General features: G+C 39.4%; 1 protein-coding gene across 6 annotated transcripts in view; it reads right to left on the minus strand.

Moving 5' to 3' along the window:
- Positions 1-18,020, minus strand: part of MAGI2 (membrane associated guanylate kinase, WW and PDZ domain containing 2) — a 1,459,815-nt gene that overhangs the window by 130,980 nt on the left and 1,310,815 nt on the right. For all 6 annotated transcript variants that reach the window (XM_064374940.1, XM_021667866.2, XM_064374946.1 and 3 more), the window contains one exon: positions 16,711-16,959. In XM_064374940.1, coding sequence (XP_064231010.1) covers positions 16,711-16,959 — 249 coding nt within the window. The remainder of the gene's footprint in view (positions 1-16,710; positions 16,960-18,020) is intronic.

Raw genomic sequence — 18,020 nt, forward strand, 5'->3', positions numbered from 1 at the left:
AAATGGTATGTAATTTTATTTCATACTAGGATTTCAGTTCTTTTTATTTAATATCTAAGTTATTTTCTAAAACTTCTAATACAAAACCATGGCGGAAATATTTGCAGACCTGCAGCAAAAACACGTCATAATGAAACATTGAAACCATTTCTGTTAACAAATGAACTAGATAAATAAGGGTGCCCACGTTCACCAGTTCCTCTTTTTTCAGAGATGGGGGCAACTTTGTTGCCCGGGCTGTCATAGCTCTCTGTAGCCTCAAAATCCTGTACTCGAAAAATCTTCCTACATCAGCCTTTCAAACAGCTGAGAGTATAGGTATGAGAACCTGTGCCTGAGCAATTTTTTCTTTTTATTATACAGAATAAGTTCTGGGATACATGTGCAGAACATGCAGGTTTGTTACATAGGATACATGTGCCATGGTGGTTTGCTGCAGCCATCACCCTGTCATTTACATTAGATATTTCTCCTAATGCTCTCCCTCCCCTATTTCTCCACCCCCTGCTATCCCTCCCCTAGTGCCCGACCCTGAGACAGGCCCCAGTGTGTGATGTTCCCCTCCCTGTGTCCATGTGTTCTCATTGTTCAACACCTGCTTATGAATGAGAACTTTCAGTGTTTGGTTTTCTGTTCTTGTGTCAGTTTGCTTTGAATGATGGTTTCCAGCTTCATCCTTGTCCCTGCAAAGGACATGAACTCATCCTTTTTTATGGCTGCATAGTATTCCATGGTGCATATGTTCCATATTTTCTTTATCCAGTATATCCTTGATGGGCATTTTGGTTGGTTCCAAGTCTTTGCTATTGTGAATAGTGCCGCACTAAACATATGTGTGCATGTGTCTTTATAATAGAATGATTTGTAATCCTTTGGGTATATACCCAGTAATGGGATTGCTTAAATTAGTAGCTATCCATGTTTTTTGTCCTCCCACTCACAACGAATTGCTCTCAGTATCATGACAATTTAAGAGACTTACAGCAAGTTAATTGTCTTCCTTCCATTTTCTCTATCTATAGATTTCTTTCCTCAAAGAGCTCTATGAGAAGTGTCAGGCATTAAAGCAACTTAATTGAGGTAATATATGTGTGAACTTAAAAAAAATAAACATAACCAAAATGGTTATAGTAAAAAATTCCAGTCTCTTTCCCTAACTCTCCCATGTTCTCTAGTTTGGTGACCACAAGGCAAACATTTTAAATCTTTCAGCTGTTTCTTCTTCACATTTCTAATAATATTCCTATATAGCCATTTCTCATTTTTGCAATGTTAGTTAATATCTATTTACCTCCTATTCTGATAGAGGATTTAGCAGTCTTCCTCTGCATCCCACTTCCTCTCCTTATCCCAAAGTAGTTTTATCACAATTTTTAGTTAAACCAGTTATCATTGTTTGTGGTTTTACCATGTAAATCTTGCTCACCAAAGTGTTTATGATTCTGTTTCTTTTTGTGTACAATTTCTTTCCTTCTTTTGACACTTCTAATCAAGACTTCTGATTGTGTCTTTTTCCTACACATCCTTAATTGCTTCTCCAAAAGCTGTTTAAATCACCAATTTAATTTATTCCTCTGAAGACCTTTCTCCCAGATGTAGGTAGTTTGCTCTCTAGTCTATTGCTCAGTGTCATCGTAGGGATTGTTGCTGCACTCCAAGGTGGACTCTGTGTCAGCTTTTCTGATTCACTTTTTATTTTTTTGTTATTTGAAGTTTCAAGATACATGTGCAGAACGTGCAGGTTTGTTACATATGTATGCATGTGCCACGGTGGTTTGCTGCACCTATTGACCCATCATCTAGGTTCACTTCCCTTGCCCTCCTGCACCCCCAACAGGCTCTGGTGTGTGATGTTCCCCTCCCTGTGTCCATGTGTTCTCATTGTTCAACTCCCACTTATGAGTGAGAACATATGGTGTTTGATTTTCTGTTCCTGCTGATTCACTCTTTCATTTTGTTGAAGCATATCCTACAGCAGCTTTCTAAGATATTGTGCAGGGATAAAACCAGTGTTTTCAGTTCTTAGTGTTTGAAAATGTATTTATTTTTACCTTCTTCTGATTGAATTCTGGCTTAGAATTCTAGATTGTATGAAATTCTAGATTGAAAAAATGATTTTTCTTCAGAAACTTACAGGCACTGCTTTATTGTGTTCTTCTAGCATCCAGTGTTACTATTGAGAGACTTGAACGCATTAGGATTTTTGCTCCTTGTATGTGGTATACTTATATTACCTTTTCTTTTTGAAAATGGTTAAGATTTTCCCTGTACTTTTTTTGTTTTGAAGTATTGCAGTGGTGCATTTGGGTATGGTTCTTTGTCAGTAGGAGACTTGTTTCCTTTAGTTTGGTTTTGTGAACCTTTATTATACTATTTCTTTGATAATTTCCATTCTGTTTTTCTGGTCTCTCTTTCTGGACCTCTTATTCGATATTGGCATCCTGGATTGGTCTGCTCCTTCTCCTATAGGTCATGAGGATTACACCCTCATGGTAGAATTGGTACCATTATAAAAGGGCACATTTGACCCCCTTTTGTTCTCTTTTGGCCCTTCCTCCTTTCGCCATGGGATGACACAGCAAGAAGGCCAGATGCTGTGCACCTTATATTAGACTTCCCAGCCTCCATAACTGTGAGCCAATATATTTCTGTTCTTTGTAAATTATCTAGTCTGTGGTATTCTGTTATAACAGCACAAAATAGACTAAGATGGCTACCTACTTGCTCTATCCTCACGTGTTGGAGAGAGAGCTCCGGCTTTTTCATCTTCTTCTGAGGGCACCAATCCCATCATGGGGGCACCACTCTCATGACCTCATCTAACCCTAACGATGTCCCAAAGGCCCATCTCTAAGCACCATCACATTGGGAATTAGGGATTCAATATGGAGATTTTGGGAAGACAGTTAGTTTGTAGTAAATATTATATCTTTTTGTGACTATAAGTAAGTTTTTGAAGCTTTCTTTTGTTCCCTGAGTTACCTTTATTTCTTCTATTTTCTTTCATATTTGCTTGCTTTTTTATTTAAAAAATAAAATTTCATGGTTGTTGTATTTCATTCTGTCCTGAGTTTAAGTTCTAGGCCTCCCTGAGTTTCTAAAGAAATGAGTGGGTCTGTGTTATCCGTATCTGTTTTAGATTTTCTCTGCCCTGCTGAGTTGTCACTTTTTTGTCTTTGAAACGTCTTGACCACTCCTGCCCACTCCTTTTCTCATTCATTCACTGTTACTGCTTGAGGTCTAAGGTATGAGATGCCAAGTAGTTATAATTTACCACTATCAATTAGAAATCAGAAATGTCTTTAGTAATTTTTAACCAGTTTTTGCAATCAATATTTTGGTACCCTTGTTAGAGATTTAGAATCTGTTTGGAAAAAAATTAAATATTTTATCTACCCAACCTTTAAAAGCCCTTGTTGTCACTTGTAGCCTTGAGAGATAAAAATATAAAGAACAACTTATTTCTTTTCAAGTGTTCAGAAAGTATCATAAAATTACATTTCATCAACCCCAGTTTAGGGTTAAAAATGTTCAATAAAACTACACTTTCTTACTGTCCTCTGTGTCTCTTGACTACCTTTGAAGCACATGAGACTTCACACTCATCAATGTACTTGGCTTTGAATAATTTCTCAGCAGGCTCAATAGAAATGGTTGATAGTTACAAGCAGGTGTTGCTGACAAGTCATGTTTCTCATTTTTACAAATGCAGTGTATTTTATCTCTGCCATCTCCTTTTTCCTTTTATAGCTTCTGAAATTGTGTTTTGTAAAAAGTCACTTGGCTATCTTCACACAGTTTCCTTGTTACAATAGGTAAATGTCAAAAGTGATCAGATGCAATATCAGACTTCCACTGAATTCCCCTAAGCCCTCCGGCAGATAATAACTTCTTGCAATATTTTCTTAATATAAATGGAAACAGATACTAACCCAGGCAAATGATCCCTCCTGAGCCAGCTGTCCTTTTCAATATGTTATCCAGAAGATTACATGAATATTTATTGGCCCTCCAGTTAAACACACAAACCAAAGTTCCACTAACAGGGTATATAGTATGTTTTAACCTGAAATAATGTAATTTTGTATGTATGACTGGGTAAAACTAAATATGAATGGACCCTCAAGCAAAGTGTTCAGGAGCTAGAAGATCTTGATCATATATTAACTTTGAAAACAACTTGCAGTGTGACCTCCGAATGGTCAAATAAATTATGTCAGTTCCCTGACTTGAAAAGTGAGACATGTAGTCGCTCTTTCTTATCCTTATCTTTCTTACCTAAGTATTGCACATTTTAACTTCATTTGGATTTTTGCTTATATGTACTTTCTCTCGTGACTTATATTTTAAAGCATTATTACTATATGTGTTTTCACTTTTACTAAGCAAATATACATTTCCATAATTTTATTTGAGACTATCATAATAAAATGACTTTTATTACTCTAACATAAGAAATAAGTGAGAACTAAAAAGGGATTGAAGAGGCTCAAAATGTGTTTTGTTGTCCATAATGAAATGCCAGTTATACTGGAGGGGGAATAGACTAAAAGTGAAAATAACTGCTTGGCAAAGATATGTAGATGGCAAACAGCACATGAGAGGTCTTCAATATCATTAGTCTTTAGAGAAAAATGCAAATTAAAACCAAAATGATTTGGGAGGCTAAGGTGGGAGGATTGCTTGAGCCCAGGAAATCAAAACCAGCCTGGGCAACATAGGGAGAACCCCCATCTCTACAAAAAACAAAAAGCAAAAAAAAACCCAAACTCCCAAATGACATATTACTATGCACCTATTACAATGGCTAAAATTTTAAAAAACACCATAAACCCTAAACATAACAAGTACTCACAAGGATAGGAAGCATCTGGAGCCTTCATACATGGAATATAAAATGGTACAGCCATTTTGGAAATTGGTACCATATGAATCAGCAATCCTACACCTAGATATTTACCAAGTGAAATAAACCAATTTCCACACACAAAAAGACTTATATGAAAAGGTTTATAGAAGCTTTATTTGTAATCACCAGGAACAGGAAACTACCAAAATGCCTCTCAACTAAGGAATGGATCAACAAACTATGGTGCATCCATACAATGGAACATTATTCAGCAATTGAAAAGGAGCCAAATATTGACACATGAAAAAACATGGATGAATCTAAAATGCATTATGCTTAGTGGACGAAGCCAGACTCCAAAGGCTACCTACTGTATCTTTCCATTTATATAGGAGAGGCAGAACTATAGAGCAAAACAAATCAGTGGTTGCCAGGGGTGGGAGTGGGCGAACAGCTGATTCATTATGGCAGTAGTTATAACTAAACACGTCTGTCAAAACTCAGACTCTAGACTAAAAAGGGTAAACTTTACTATATAGATATTAAACCTTTAAAATAGGGAAAAATGAAAAAGCAGAAGAAAATGAGGTTTTCAGATGGAAGTAAAGTAAAAAGGAACTGATATAAAATAGCTAGGAGACAGGAGGTGAGCAGGGGAACGTGTAAGGGTTGGAAGTCTTCAGAGAAGAAATGCTGTCTAATCTGAGTCATAAAACACAAACAGTACTTTGCCAGTGGTCAAGGCTTGGTGAAGCAGGCAGCATAGTCATAGGTGGTGTGACTTGCAAAGACACCGATCTGTGGATCAGCAGCCTCTGTGTTGTGAGGGGTGGGAGTGCAGTGAGTACAGACATCACTGACCCCTGGAAGAAGGAAACCCAGGTCATGAAATGTCTTACTACACTAGGGGCTTAGAATTTATATCAGAGCCAACTGAGAAGCCACTAATGGATTACGACAGCTAAGTGAGATCATCAGACTTGTTTTAGAAAGAGTCTGATGATAGTAGGAAGTATGAAGGGTGGACTGAAGCATAGGGAGAGTGGGAATTAGGCTGGAGGCAGGGAGGTAATTTAAAGGCCACCACAATGCTCCAGAGTCGTACAGTCCAATATAGTAGCTACAAGCCACATGTGGCCATTTAATTATTTGAAATCAAAGATAATTAAAAATTAAACTCCTTGGTCATGCCAGCCTCATTTCAAATGCTCCACAGACACATATGGCTAATGGCCACAGTGTTGTTTAGTGCAGTATAAAACATTTCCATATTGCAGAAAGTTCTGCTGCACAGTGCTAACCTAGAACCTTAAGGAAGGCATTGGCAGTGGTGGTAGGGAATGCCTAATGTATTCGTCTTATATCTGGAAAGCATGTTTGGATAACAGCTTGCCTTCATTCCTCAAGAGTGACAAATATAGTTGTGTATAAATTCAGCTAGGATATGAATGTAGGTACCTGGAGGTCTGCTTTAAAGCTTGCATATACATCGATTAGAGCTGAGAGTGACTTGACACCAGGAGCATCAATATCAGTGTTTAGCATCCAGGTTTTATTGTATTTCAATTTTGTCAAGTGCCTACAAGAATGTGGCTATTTTTCATCTTGCTGTTCATTTAGCAAGTCTAATAAACATTTGAATGAAGATTTTTAAGTTGAAATAGTCTTCTCCTACTTCACATTATCTCAACTGCTCTGTGGCAGAAAACTATAAGAGCAAAACCATTCATAATATTTGCTCTTTCTTACTTTCTGGAAGACCCTCCTCTCATGATGAATCCATAAACATACATCTTTATGATGAACAGACTTATCACAGAAGGTTTTAGGCACTTCACTCTTGAAAGCAGATGGGTTCATCAGGTACCCAACATCTGGCCATCTTTGTAGAGCAAACCCTTACTCCACTATTTAGTTGATTTTCTCTGGCACTGTAAAAACCTTGGGAATGCCTAGTCATCTGACTCATCACCCAGAAAAGGCTGTCTGACTAACCTGCAGAAATGATTCCAGCCAAGTACTCAGAATAGTTTGGTTTGGAACAAATCCAGCTTCAATTGCAAAATTATTGGGGGTCAAATGCACAAATAAAAAGGTCTTTTACCAAGGTATGGTGTAGTAGGAAAGAGTTTTGGTAGAAGCACTCCCTAAGTTCTTGATGGAAACTGGGCATCAAAAGGAAATACTTTATCCCAGGCCAAATGGGAAAAACATCCCCTTATAATATCCTTACAACATAACTGGACAAGGGTGGTAAATAACAGTACTGTGTTCACTTAACAACTTGCTCTTAAAATGGTTCCACATGTGGAACAAGCTTTGTTAGGCTTCTCTGTAGTTGATTGTTGGGAGGAAAGAAGAAAAATAAAATCACAGAGAAGTTAATCCACCATGAGGCCCTGAATACAGTAGAAAGCACAAGTGTCTTCTGCAAGAATGCTTTGTAGGCTGTGAGTTTGCTTGAATCTCGTGTGGGAGAGTGATGGGCATCCTGCATTGGTAGAGGACCATCCTGTACATGATGCCTGGGGTCCTATCTCAGTTGCAATCTCCCTGTACTATCTAGTGAATAAGAAGGAGCTGCAGGACACAAGCCCACAGGAATCGGCCACTGATCACCCATTTAAGAGCTTTCAAGACAATCGAATAGCTAAAGGTAAGAAGATGTCTACCTTCTGCTGCTGCCTGGAGTCTTTGAACACAATTATAAGAACTCTCCTGAAAAATGATTCCCTAGTGGGGGAACCATGATTTATGAGCTCCATTCAACAATAAGAAAAATAGTCCAGAATTTTAGAAACTGTGTTGTGAACACAGATTTTTTTGATGGATTGTATCGCTCCTCTTCTTGAGAATAAATAAGAATGATGGTGTTCTCTGCAGACTTACTCTACAATTTAATGATCTTTAAATTTGTTAGCGCTAGGAGAGTAAAATGTTTACTTTTGTCTTTCTATTTTACTTAATAAATGCTTCAGTGTTCTGTTACCAAAGGACTCGGAGTTTGATGCTACATATATATATATATACACACACACACACACACACACACATATATATATATATACACATATATATATATGTATAACATCTGCTTGTTTGCTTACTAGTAGGAACCAGGCAGCCAGGTTTTAATTTGGGAACAAAACTAGTCATGTTCACGACTGAAAAAGTGGAATTGAATAAATAGGTCCTATTCATTCTGACCTTAGTGAGTATAATCCTATAAAGGAGTAACACAATTCAGAAGTTGTTTAGTTGGAACTGAAATGGGTTGCTTTGTTAATGAGGATTGTAAATGAATAAATAATCTGAAGTAATACTTTTTTCTAAGGAGTCTGGGATACCATCCAAACCCTCCTATTTAGGACTATATAATTATTGCTGAGGTGGTGCTCACACAGATGGATGACGATTCCAAAGATTGGTGCCAGGAGAGGTGAATCAGAGGGCACACTGAGGCCACTGCCTGGGTCTTCGGAGAACAAGGGCTTTGCAACCAAGAAGCATATGATGAGAGAGGCTAGCCAGAGGCACAAAGACAGCTTGCCTGCCCCTGACTTCTTAGGGTGCTCTCTCATCTGAGTCTTCATTCATCAGGCCCTAGGCTGACTACTGAATCATTTACCCAGGCTGAGAACAACTGATGGGAAATCTGTATTCTGGGACATTGCTCCAGTTCTGCTTTATTATCGTGTAATTTCTCACTCTCCGCAAGGACCAGCTTTCACACAATTCTTCCCCTAAGTGATCCTCTGCTGCATCGCCCATTGTCAACAATATGTTTTGCTACCTTTGCGGGATGAAACAGCTAGGTTTGGGTGCAGGATAAGTTAGGGCAGAACACAGTCACAGTTTTCCTGTTGATGAGGATTGCGCTTGATCACTGTATGAGAAGCCAATCCAACCCCATAAACATAAATAACATGAAAATGCTTAAAAACACCTACCAAGAATTGCCACCGATCCAGAGAAATGCTACCTTTTCTTGCCCTTAAGGAACTCACAACTTTTGTGTGGAAAGCGAAACATAAACACATGAAAAGCGAAATGACTGTAATAGCAATAACAGACATAATAAAAGGAGGGAAGTCAGGAAGCAGTAAGCAATGGGAGATGTTTACTCTCTGGGCCATAGTCTCCACCTCCTAGGGTTGCTGTGAAGATTAAATACAGTGTAAGATTCTGAGCACAGTGCCTGGGAGAAACCTTCATAAAAAACATTATTGCATAGGAGAAGCATACCAAGTGGCAACAGGCAAAACACGGCCTCTGGGACAGGGTAAATATCTAAGCCAGCTTTAATGGAATGAAACCTGTGAGGAGCTGCTGGCAAAAAAGTAGCCATGTCCAGATGCTCCAGGGTCTTGAATGGACAAGAGGCATGTTTGAGCTTCATCCTGCGGATATTTGTATCAGGAGTGTTATGGTCAGAGACTTGGTACAGGAAGACTGGATTGTATGTAGAAAGTGTGGTCTTTCTTGATGCACTTTGCATCATTAGCAATCATCTTCCACTCTTTCCTTAGCCCCTGGCTACCTCATCAAACAGAAATTAAGTCAGAATAATAAATGTGGAAAGACTTACTTGATTCAAAACATGTTATATCAGCATGGACAATGAATACAGTCTTATCTTTGTTGTATATGTAGGCTTTCCCAGAGATTTTTGAGGATACCTGCTATCTTATGGCTTCAATTAGTTATATTAGAAGCCAGATATGAGGGGAAAACTGGCATTTTATATAGACTCCCCACCCCCTATTTCTCCTGCTATGAAAGCACTCACAGTAATGTTGGGAGTGATACCATACTGCCTCCTGAGTGAGCCACTCTCAGCATAATCAAAGCCCAGAGTAAAAGTATTTGTGTTGTTGAAGGAATCCAAAGCAGAGATTCATTTAAGGAATAGGAGAACATTATATGTTGAGAAGTTGGTTAAGAACTCTGAAAGGGAACTTGTTTGTGCAAAATAGAGAAATGAATGAGACTCAATTTCCAATTCCAGTGTTCAACCATGTGGGTATTTCTGTAGCTCTAGCAATGACTTTTGGAGATGGAACTAGAGATAAGCACCAGTTGCATCTATTTTCTGTGTTTTTAAGGCAATCAATGAACAAACCTCAATATGGAGGTTTGAAGAAAATTCGCTGCCACAACCCAAACCCCAATAAAACCTAAAATGAATGGCCGATTGGTTGCTATTTAGAGGATTTACTGTATGTAAGGCAGAGCTTTGTAACCATGATGCCCCTGAAAGGGCTGTGCCCTAAATGTTACAGGTGTGCCAAGACAGCTGGGGATGGTTGGGTGAGCTTGGTGGGGACCAGAGATAGAGCCTCCTGGTAGACTGCCTCTTGCCCCCATCAGCCTCATTCATTTTATCTCAGTGTATTATACAAATGTCATTGTTTTACAAGTGTGCCAGGAAGTGAAGGAGAGAGAAAAAACACTGCCTTTTACTGCCTTGAAAGGGGAGCTGAGTTAGTGTATTTCAGTGATTGTTTAAGATCATTTCTTGACAGAGGTTGAGATGAACAAAAGAATTCAAAGTGTTAGGAGCCACTTTCATTATGTAATCAAAGGTAAAAGTAATACAAGTTAAAATGATAGCTTAAGCTATTGAAAAATATAACCTAGGCCTCAAACTTACCTAATACTTTTATACACACCAATAAAATTAACTTAATACCTTATTTTCTGTGCTGATTCATGGCATCATGTAATTTAGAGCTGGAAGAGGCTGTAAAGACCATCTTCCCATATATTTTAAATGACAAAAGGGCACAGGAAGACCAAGTGGCTGCTCAAGGGATACAGTATTTGGTGGACAAGCTGGAGTGAGCCTTGGGCTCATTGTCCAATGTTCTTTTCATGTAGTTTAAATTGCCTTGTTTTAAGGCAAGAGTAGAGAGACCTTGGCTTTTGTTTTACTTTGTGACTCCTCTAAATTCAATGATTATTCAGTGGCTGCATGGTTGGTGAGGTGACTTTTGGTGGGAAAAACCCTAACTCACATCACTCCTATTTCTCCTGTTTCAGTTTTATTTAATCCTTTTTAGGAAACACACTCTAAAATGTCATAAAAGACCTGCTAGGCAAAGTTTAAAAATCTTTAGGGTAACTTTTAATCTCCATAGCCTATGGACGTCACTAGGGACTTTGAGAAAGTCACCAGGATTCTTTATCAAAGATGAGTAACTCCTTCCCTGAGAATCAGATTGCAGTGGCTTTAGGAAGAGCCAGGAATGACCAAGTCCAAACTTCAACCCATGCCGGAGAAAGCACACATGTGGAAACAAAGGTTTTCAGCACCAGTCCTGAGCTGAAGGAGCGTGAGGAGCCAGCAGCATGCTGACCAGTGATGCACTTGCAGATAGAGGCAGAAGTTGAAATCAGCATCATTAGAGGAACACCAATGAAGAAAGGAAGGATTGAAAAGTTTGTTCCCCTACTGCTGACTGTTGAGATGACCACTGTCCTAAATACGTTCTAACCTGCTGCTTGTTATCTTATATCTAAGTTTTGAAATTCCCCCAATAGCCTGTCAACCTCCACCACTAATACCCAAGCTGCTGTGTGTGTCTACCCTATATATTCTGACATAACCTTCCCGACAAATGACAGGAAAGGTGGAGACTTTCAAATTGTAGAAAAGAGCTACTTCGACTTCATTACTTGTACCAGAGCCCTTCTTGGGAACCTCTGGTGGGGAAGTAGGTTTGGTGAGGAGGTAGGAAGCACCTATAAGGGCATGTGTTACAGCTCTGTAATAAAACCTAGATGTCAGGACTCGGCTTTTGAGTAGGGAAGGACTAAGGATCTGCCTGTCATCCTTACTGCATGTAGCCCCTGGGACATTTTACAGAGCAAGCATCTAATCCACTTAGAGTCAGAGGCTACCTGAGTCTTCCCTAACCTGTGCATGCAGACCTTAGTGAGAAAACAGTTAGTCAATGGCAGGAAATGCTTCAAACTTCCCAAATATACCACAGTTATCTGTTTTGGTGAAGTTTCTAATGTTATTTCCAATTTTCTATGTTTATTAATCATACAGCAATGAACATTTTTTGCATGTAAGTATTTGTTCACATCTCTTTAAGAATTTAAAGTGAAATTACCTATTACAGTTTATTTTTATTCAAGGCTCTGGTCTGGAAACCACTTTAGTTTCCCTTGGGCCCAATTTTAAGGTCTGAAACAAAGACATAGTATTTTGCATAATGGGGCAAAATTGCCTAGGACGATTCCCTGTTCGCACTGTAAGTCAAGAAGGATATTCTGGCCAGGTACAGTGGCTCATGCCTATAATCCCAGCACTTTGGGAGGCCAAGATGGGCAGATCATCTGAACCCAGGAGTTGAAGACTAGCCCAGGCAACATGGCAAAACCCCGTCCCTACTAAAAATACAAAAATTAGCTGGACATGGTGGTACATGGTGGTCTCAGTTACCCAGGAGGCTGAGGTGGGAGGAGATCACTTGAACCCAGGAGGTGAAGGTTGCAATGAGCCCAGATCATCATGACACTGAACTCCAGCCTGGACAACAGGGTGAGACAATGGCTCAAAAAAAGGATATTCCTGCACTACAGATGGAAAGCTTCTTAGCTTCTAAAATATATCTACTCTCATTCAATGGTTGCCCTACTGGGTCACTGAACTTGGAAGGAAGAAGCTTGCTCCTTCATTACACTGATTGATATAAAGTTTCTTCCGTATTTCCTGGGGAAATAATATTTTGAAAACAAATCTGTGAGACTTTGGTAAAGAGCATTACCAAATGCCAGGAAATAAGTAAGTCAGAAACCCTAACTCCCAATTTCCCAATTAGCTGAGCACCCATCCTTGGCAAAGTTGTTGTCTTAGCTGAAGAAGGTATGGGCATATCTCTACCCATCGGAGAGAAAGTTTACATTTGGGTCCTTCTCTCCTCTCTTCTTTGATAATATTCAATAGCAACATGTTTGCAGGGAGATTCTAAAAGGCATTGCCTCAAGTCTGAATTTTGATGATTCCCATGACTTTTATAGCTTATCGGCTTGTGAATTCTGGAGATATGAAACTGCAATTCTAGCCTGAAGCCTCAGCAAAGGCATCTCAGCTGAACTGGCTTGGCCACCAATACTCCAACTGCCCCCACTGCTGACCTAGGCTGCAGTTTGGTGGGTGGTGAGAGAGACTGTGTTCCTAGAAGGGCTGCATGTGGGGAAAGGGACAGGGAGGGGAAGCTACCCTCAGAGATATGCTCATCTGTGGCCCAAATTTAGCTGCCCTGGGAGAGTGGCTGGCTCTGACTAATGGCTAACAGAACCTATAGCCAGAGTAAACTCTTCACTACTTGACAAGACTGAACTGGTGGAATGAAAGATAATTCCTAGCAGGGATGGTGGTCTAGATAGCAGCAATGATATATTTAGTGCTCACTCTGAGCCAGTGCTCCTCTAAGCACTTCCAGATACTCATTTAATGCTCATGGCAACCCCACAATAGAGGTATTAAAATGTTCTTTTCTTTACACAGAGGAAACTGAGGCCCAGAGAGGTCATGTAACTTCCTCAAGGTCACATGGTTAGTGAAATGATAGAGCCACATTTCAAAGCCAGGTAGTGTGATTGTAGCACCTAGGCTGTTAACCATGGCCTCTTCTTGCTTAAATGTAATGGTGCTCCTGTCAAAGGCAAAACAGCACTTCGTCCACCAAGAAAAAGCTTCAGAATCCATGAAAAAAAATCAGTGAATGTGGTAATAATCCTTGGGCTGGAGTAAGACATGAAGAGAAAAACAATGCAAACCCTGGGAATGACTGTGATTCCTGAGCACCTGGATAGCATAAACTTCTGTCAGTCTCACGCAACCCAAGAACCCTTCATATTTTGACCTTGGATATGTGGCACAAGAATGGCTTTTTACTAATCAGGAGGCACTTTGCATTTTCCTTCAAAATTAGAATTCAAAATTATTACAGATGTTAAGTATGCGGTAGCATCAGCTCCAGGAAGCTTTTAGGTGCACGTTGCAAATTATATACTGAAATGCAATGTGCCATCAGTGAATAGCTGCTTTTGCCACAGAGCGGGGCAACTTGCATTTTCCACTCACTAAATTGAAAAGAAATAGTCATGTGAGAAAAAGCCATGAAGCAGCATGAACTCTAGGGTATATTTCTACTCTCCAGGGTGATGTAAAATAATATCATTTTGAAAGTGGTTAGAATTAATTTTTTGAGGTCAGTCTGATGTCACTTGGTATGAAGAAAAATTCACATGTGAATTATAAGCATTTGTACCTATTGTTTTCCAGATCTACTTATGCATGGATATTATTTTCAATAGAAAAAGTGTTTGTGGTTTCTTTACATAGTAAGTGCATGTGTGTGCACGTGTATACACACACATTCCCCTATACATTTAGAAATAAGGCTGTCATACTTCAAATAAGGCTGAGACTTTAAATACATGCTAAACACTTTCATTGTGGCAATATACTCTTTATTTTTATTCTAGTCCCTTAGGTATTCTGCCCCAATAAACAATGTGAAAGACTGGAATAGCTGCAAAAGCTCTCTGTGAACACTTCCTTCAAGTGTAAATTATTGGAAGGCTGTTTATGTAACTCATGAAAATCCTTAGTTTTGTATACTTTTAATCTTGGTGAATCCATCGTACTGACAGAATTCTGCTTTTGGTCTATGCTTAAAAATCAGATTTATTTCTCCAGCTTATCATGAAGAAAAAGAAATGAAATTTTACTTTCAGATGTATGTAATTTGGATTCTGCACATATTCGCTGAGGTTTAATGCTTCTGTAGTTTTCAATTCTGAATTTGTCAAGGCTTAAGCTAAACAGGGCAATTCTCTCCATGAGGTTCTGGTGGGGATTTTTTTTTTTTTTGATAACATTATCATATAAAGTTCTTATTCATTCTCAATAACTTTATTTCTTGAGTATTATTTAACACTCATCCCTCCCCTATCCCACATGTGCTAGAAACTCCCACAGGCTATAAGAATTTTAGGACAACTACATGCGTGCATTTATTTACTTTCTTTTAATGCTCCTTTATTCTCATGTTTCCATACCCAATATTTTGGGCCAAATCATTTCAACATGAAAAATGCACAAATTTTCCTATCACTTCATCTATTCTATTGCTTGCAGTCTGCTAAATGAGCTCTGGAACAGTGTTGCAGAAAAGAAAAACAACAAGGAAGCCTGAGAATCTGCAAAGGTGACCAGTTGGAAGACAAATAAGGGCTATGACTGTCACCTGTTGGTTAATCTCATAGAACCTTAGAGCTGGAGGAGCTTCAGAAGTTGCATTCACCTACTTCCCCCCCGCCCCTACTGCTACCTAGAGGAGGGTGAAACTGCCTTTGCAAAACTGTAACTGAGGAAACTATGACAGTGAAAGAAATCAGACCTAACTGACTCCATCTTGCTTCTAACATTTAGGCTGTTCTTGTTCATTCCTGGGCGTAGGCTGAACTAACTTTGGGAATGAATTCAGTTCGTAGTTGGACCCAAACAAAATTGATAATAGCCCTTTCCCTAAAAGACCCTCTTCTTTCCTGGGGACCAGTCTGCCTTTGTAGGACTAACAAATTAGCTACAAGGTTAGAATTACAGTTTAGAGGTCTTGTAGCCTCTGGCTCCTAGAGTCTGAACCTCCCAAAATTTGTCTTGGGGATAACATCACTATTGTAAAATCTAAGATCAGTGCTTGAGATATTTTGCAGATCCTGCACTCAGTGTATCAGCTGACACCACCCAGACCAATAATCTGGCTTAAGCAGGTCTGCCATCCCACCCAGGAACAGAAGACAGCAAGAAAACCATCTATGATTCCATCTCCAACCTGACCAATCAGCACTACCCACTTCCCAAGCCCCTACCCGCCAAAGTATCTTTAAAAACTCTGATCCTGAATACTTGCAGAGACTGATTTGAGTAATAATAAAACTCCATCTCGCGCACAGCCGGCTCTGTGTAAATTACTCTCTCTCCATTGCAATTCCCCTGTCTTGATAAATTGGCTCTGTTAGGCAGCAGACAAGGTGAACCCATTGGGCGGTTACAAAGGTACCAGTGTCTCTAGACCCCCAGGGATGTTTAAATGGCCTTCTGACTATGTCTAATGATTCCACTCTTGCTTTCTCCCCAACCCCCAACCCCTCAATTTCCACAAGCATTTAGACTCATCTTTTAAAAATATCAATCAGATTTCAGTCTACTGCTTAAAACCCTCCAATGGTTCCCACAGACTTAGACTACGGTTGAGACTTCCTACTGACAGCACACGAAGCCAGCACAGTGTGGCTCCTGCCCGGTTCTATGCCTTGGTCTCCTGCCACTCTCTGTTGCTCCCCATACTACAGCTGCACTGGGCTTCTGTATATTTCTTGGATGCCAAGCTCCTTTTCACCTTAAGCCTTCTGCCTGGACTGATTTTTCCTGCAGATCCTTTGCATGTCTAGTTCCATTCTGTTGAACAGTTCTCAATCAAGTTACTTTCTTAGCAAACATTCCCCGACCCATAAAAAGAAGCACCCCTGCTTTCACGGCAACATTACCACATCACTCTGTTTTTATTTCTTCCTAATTTACAAATGAATGAAGAGCTTCTATATGGGTCAAGGAGTTAAGGGCATTAATTGCATTCTTGCCTTCTTCTTGAGCCAGAGGTCAGCAGCATTCTGCTAGTCAGTGGTATGGATGCCTTATTTGTGCTTACAGCCTATGGCTTTCAGACTACACAGTTATGTCCCCAACAGTCTTCTGATCTACTTGTCCAGTATCTCTACCACTGGGACAAATCAGAACAAGCCCCCTTATTCAAATGCAGGCAAATTTGGGCACTTACTTATAGTAGATCCAGACTCAGGCCTGTTCAGGGAGCTGATGATGACAAAGCCAAAGCCCTCGTTCTCTTTGCGGTGAATGATCACATCACTGGTCTGCAGGCTGTGGGAGGCGAAGCCTTCAGGAGGAGAGGCATTGCTACTGGGGGCAGCGTGGTTGCTGTTGGTGTAGGTTGCGTAGTCACTGCGTGGAGAGCTGTGGTGGGTGGATACAGAGCCTGGACTTCTCCCGTTCTCTGGGCAGGGCTCCCCTGGAGAATACACCACACACGGGTAAGCAATACTTGACAAGGGACTCAATGAATGCTTCCTATATACTAGTCACTATTCTAGACACTGGTATTCTTACAAGACAGTTGACTTGATTCTCTTTCTCCCAGATATGCAGAGCATTTGAAAAACCACAGACCTAGGTGTAGAGATTCCAAGGTCTTGCTCAGTTCTAGTTTTTATAGCCAACACAGGTAAAACCCCTCATCAGCCTCCTTTGCACTGTTACTTATTTATATCTTCTTCTTGTGAGAAATGCAAACCCCTGGGACAATACCTAGTTTTAGATATTGAGGTTCTTCATTGCATAATAATAATTTACTGAAGATGGTCACAAAACAAGTAGAATCTTAAACTATATGGTGCATAAGAATCACTTAAATAAATTATAAAAAAAAAGTACATCTTCACGGCCCACCCACAGAATGTTTTTTCAGTAGATCTGGGCACAAAAATCTGCATCAAGTTTCAAGGCTACACTTAGAGAAATGCTACTGTAGATGTATTATAAGGAGGGTTAACAGCTCAGGGGCCATCCATGTAAAGTTAACCATCATGCATTTTTCTAAAGAGCTGTAGTTCTATTTTATAATATTCTGCTAGCTTAGAAGTGTTGCTTTACTTCACGTATGTGGAAAATATACTTCTTAAAAGTAGTTTGCACAGCTTTTTGTATATTAACCATATCACAATGAAGTGGTTTAAAAGAATAAATAAATAAGTTGAGATTTTTATTAAAAAATATTTTGCTCACTCTAGGATCAAATTAAATTTCAGGCTCTGAAATTATGAAGTTTGAATCTCTAAGGAGCTGTTGAAAATCTTTTCCAGTTTTACAATCCATATTAATATAAAATATACTCTGTTATCAACCAGATAAGCCAAACCAATACTTTCATGAGAAAGCCAGCATATTTACATGGAGAAATGATAGAAAGTTGGCAGCCAAAAGAAGCTAGTTTTTGAAATGAAAGTTTATCTGTCATCCAGAAAGAATTTTGTTATTTTAATTTAATACCTGGGTATTGGCACTCTGATGAAA

Source organism: Aotus nancymaae, unplaced genomic scaffold (genome assembly GCF_030222135.1).
Source record: "Aotus nancymaae isolate 86718 unplaced genomic scaffold, 86718_ANA_hifiasm-v0.15.2.pri h1tg000002l, whole genome shotgun sequence".
Classification (NCBI taxonomy): domain Eukaryota; kingdom Metazoa; phylum Chordata; class Mammalia; order Primates; family Aotidae; genus Aotus; species Aotus nancymaae.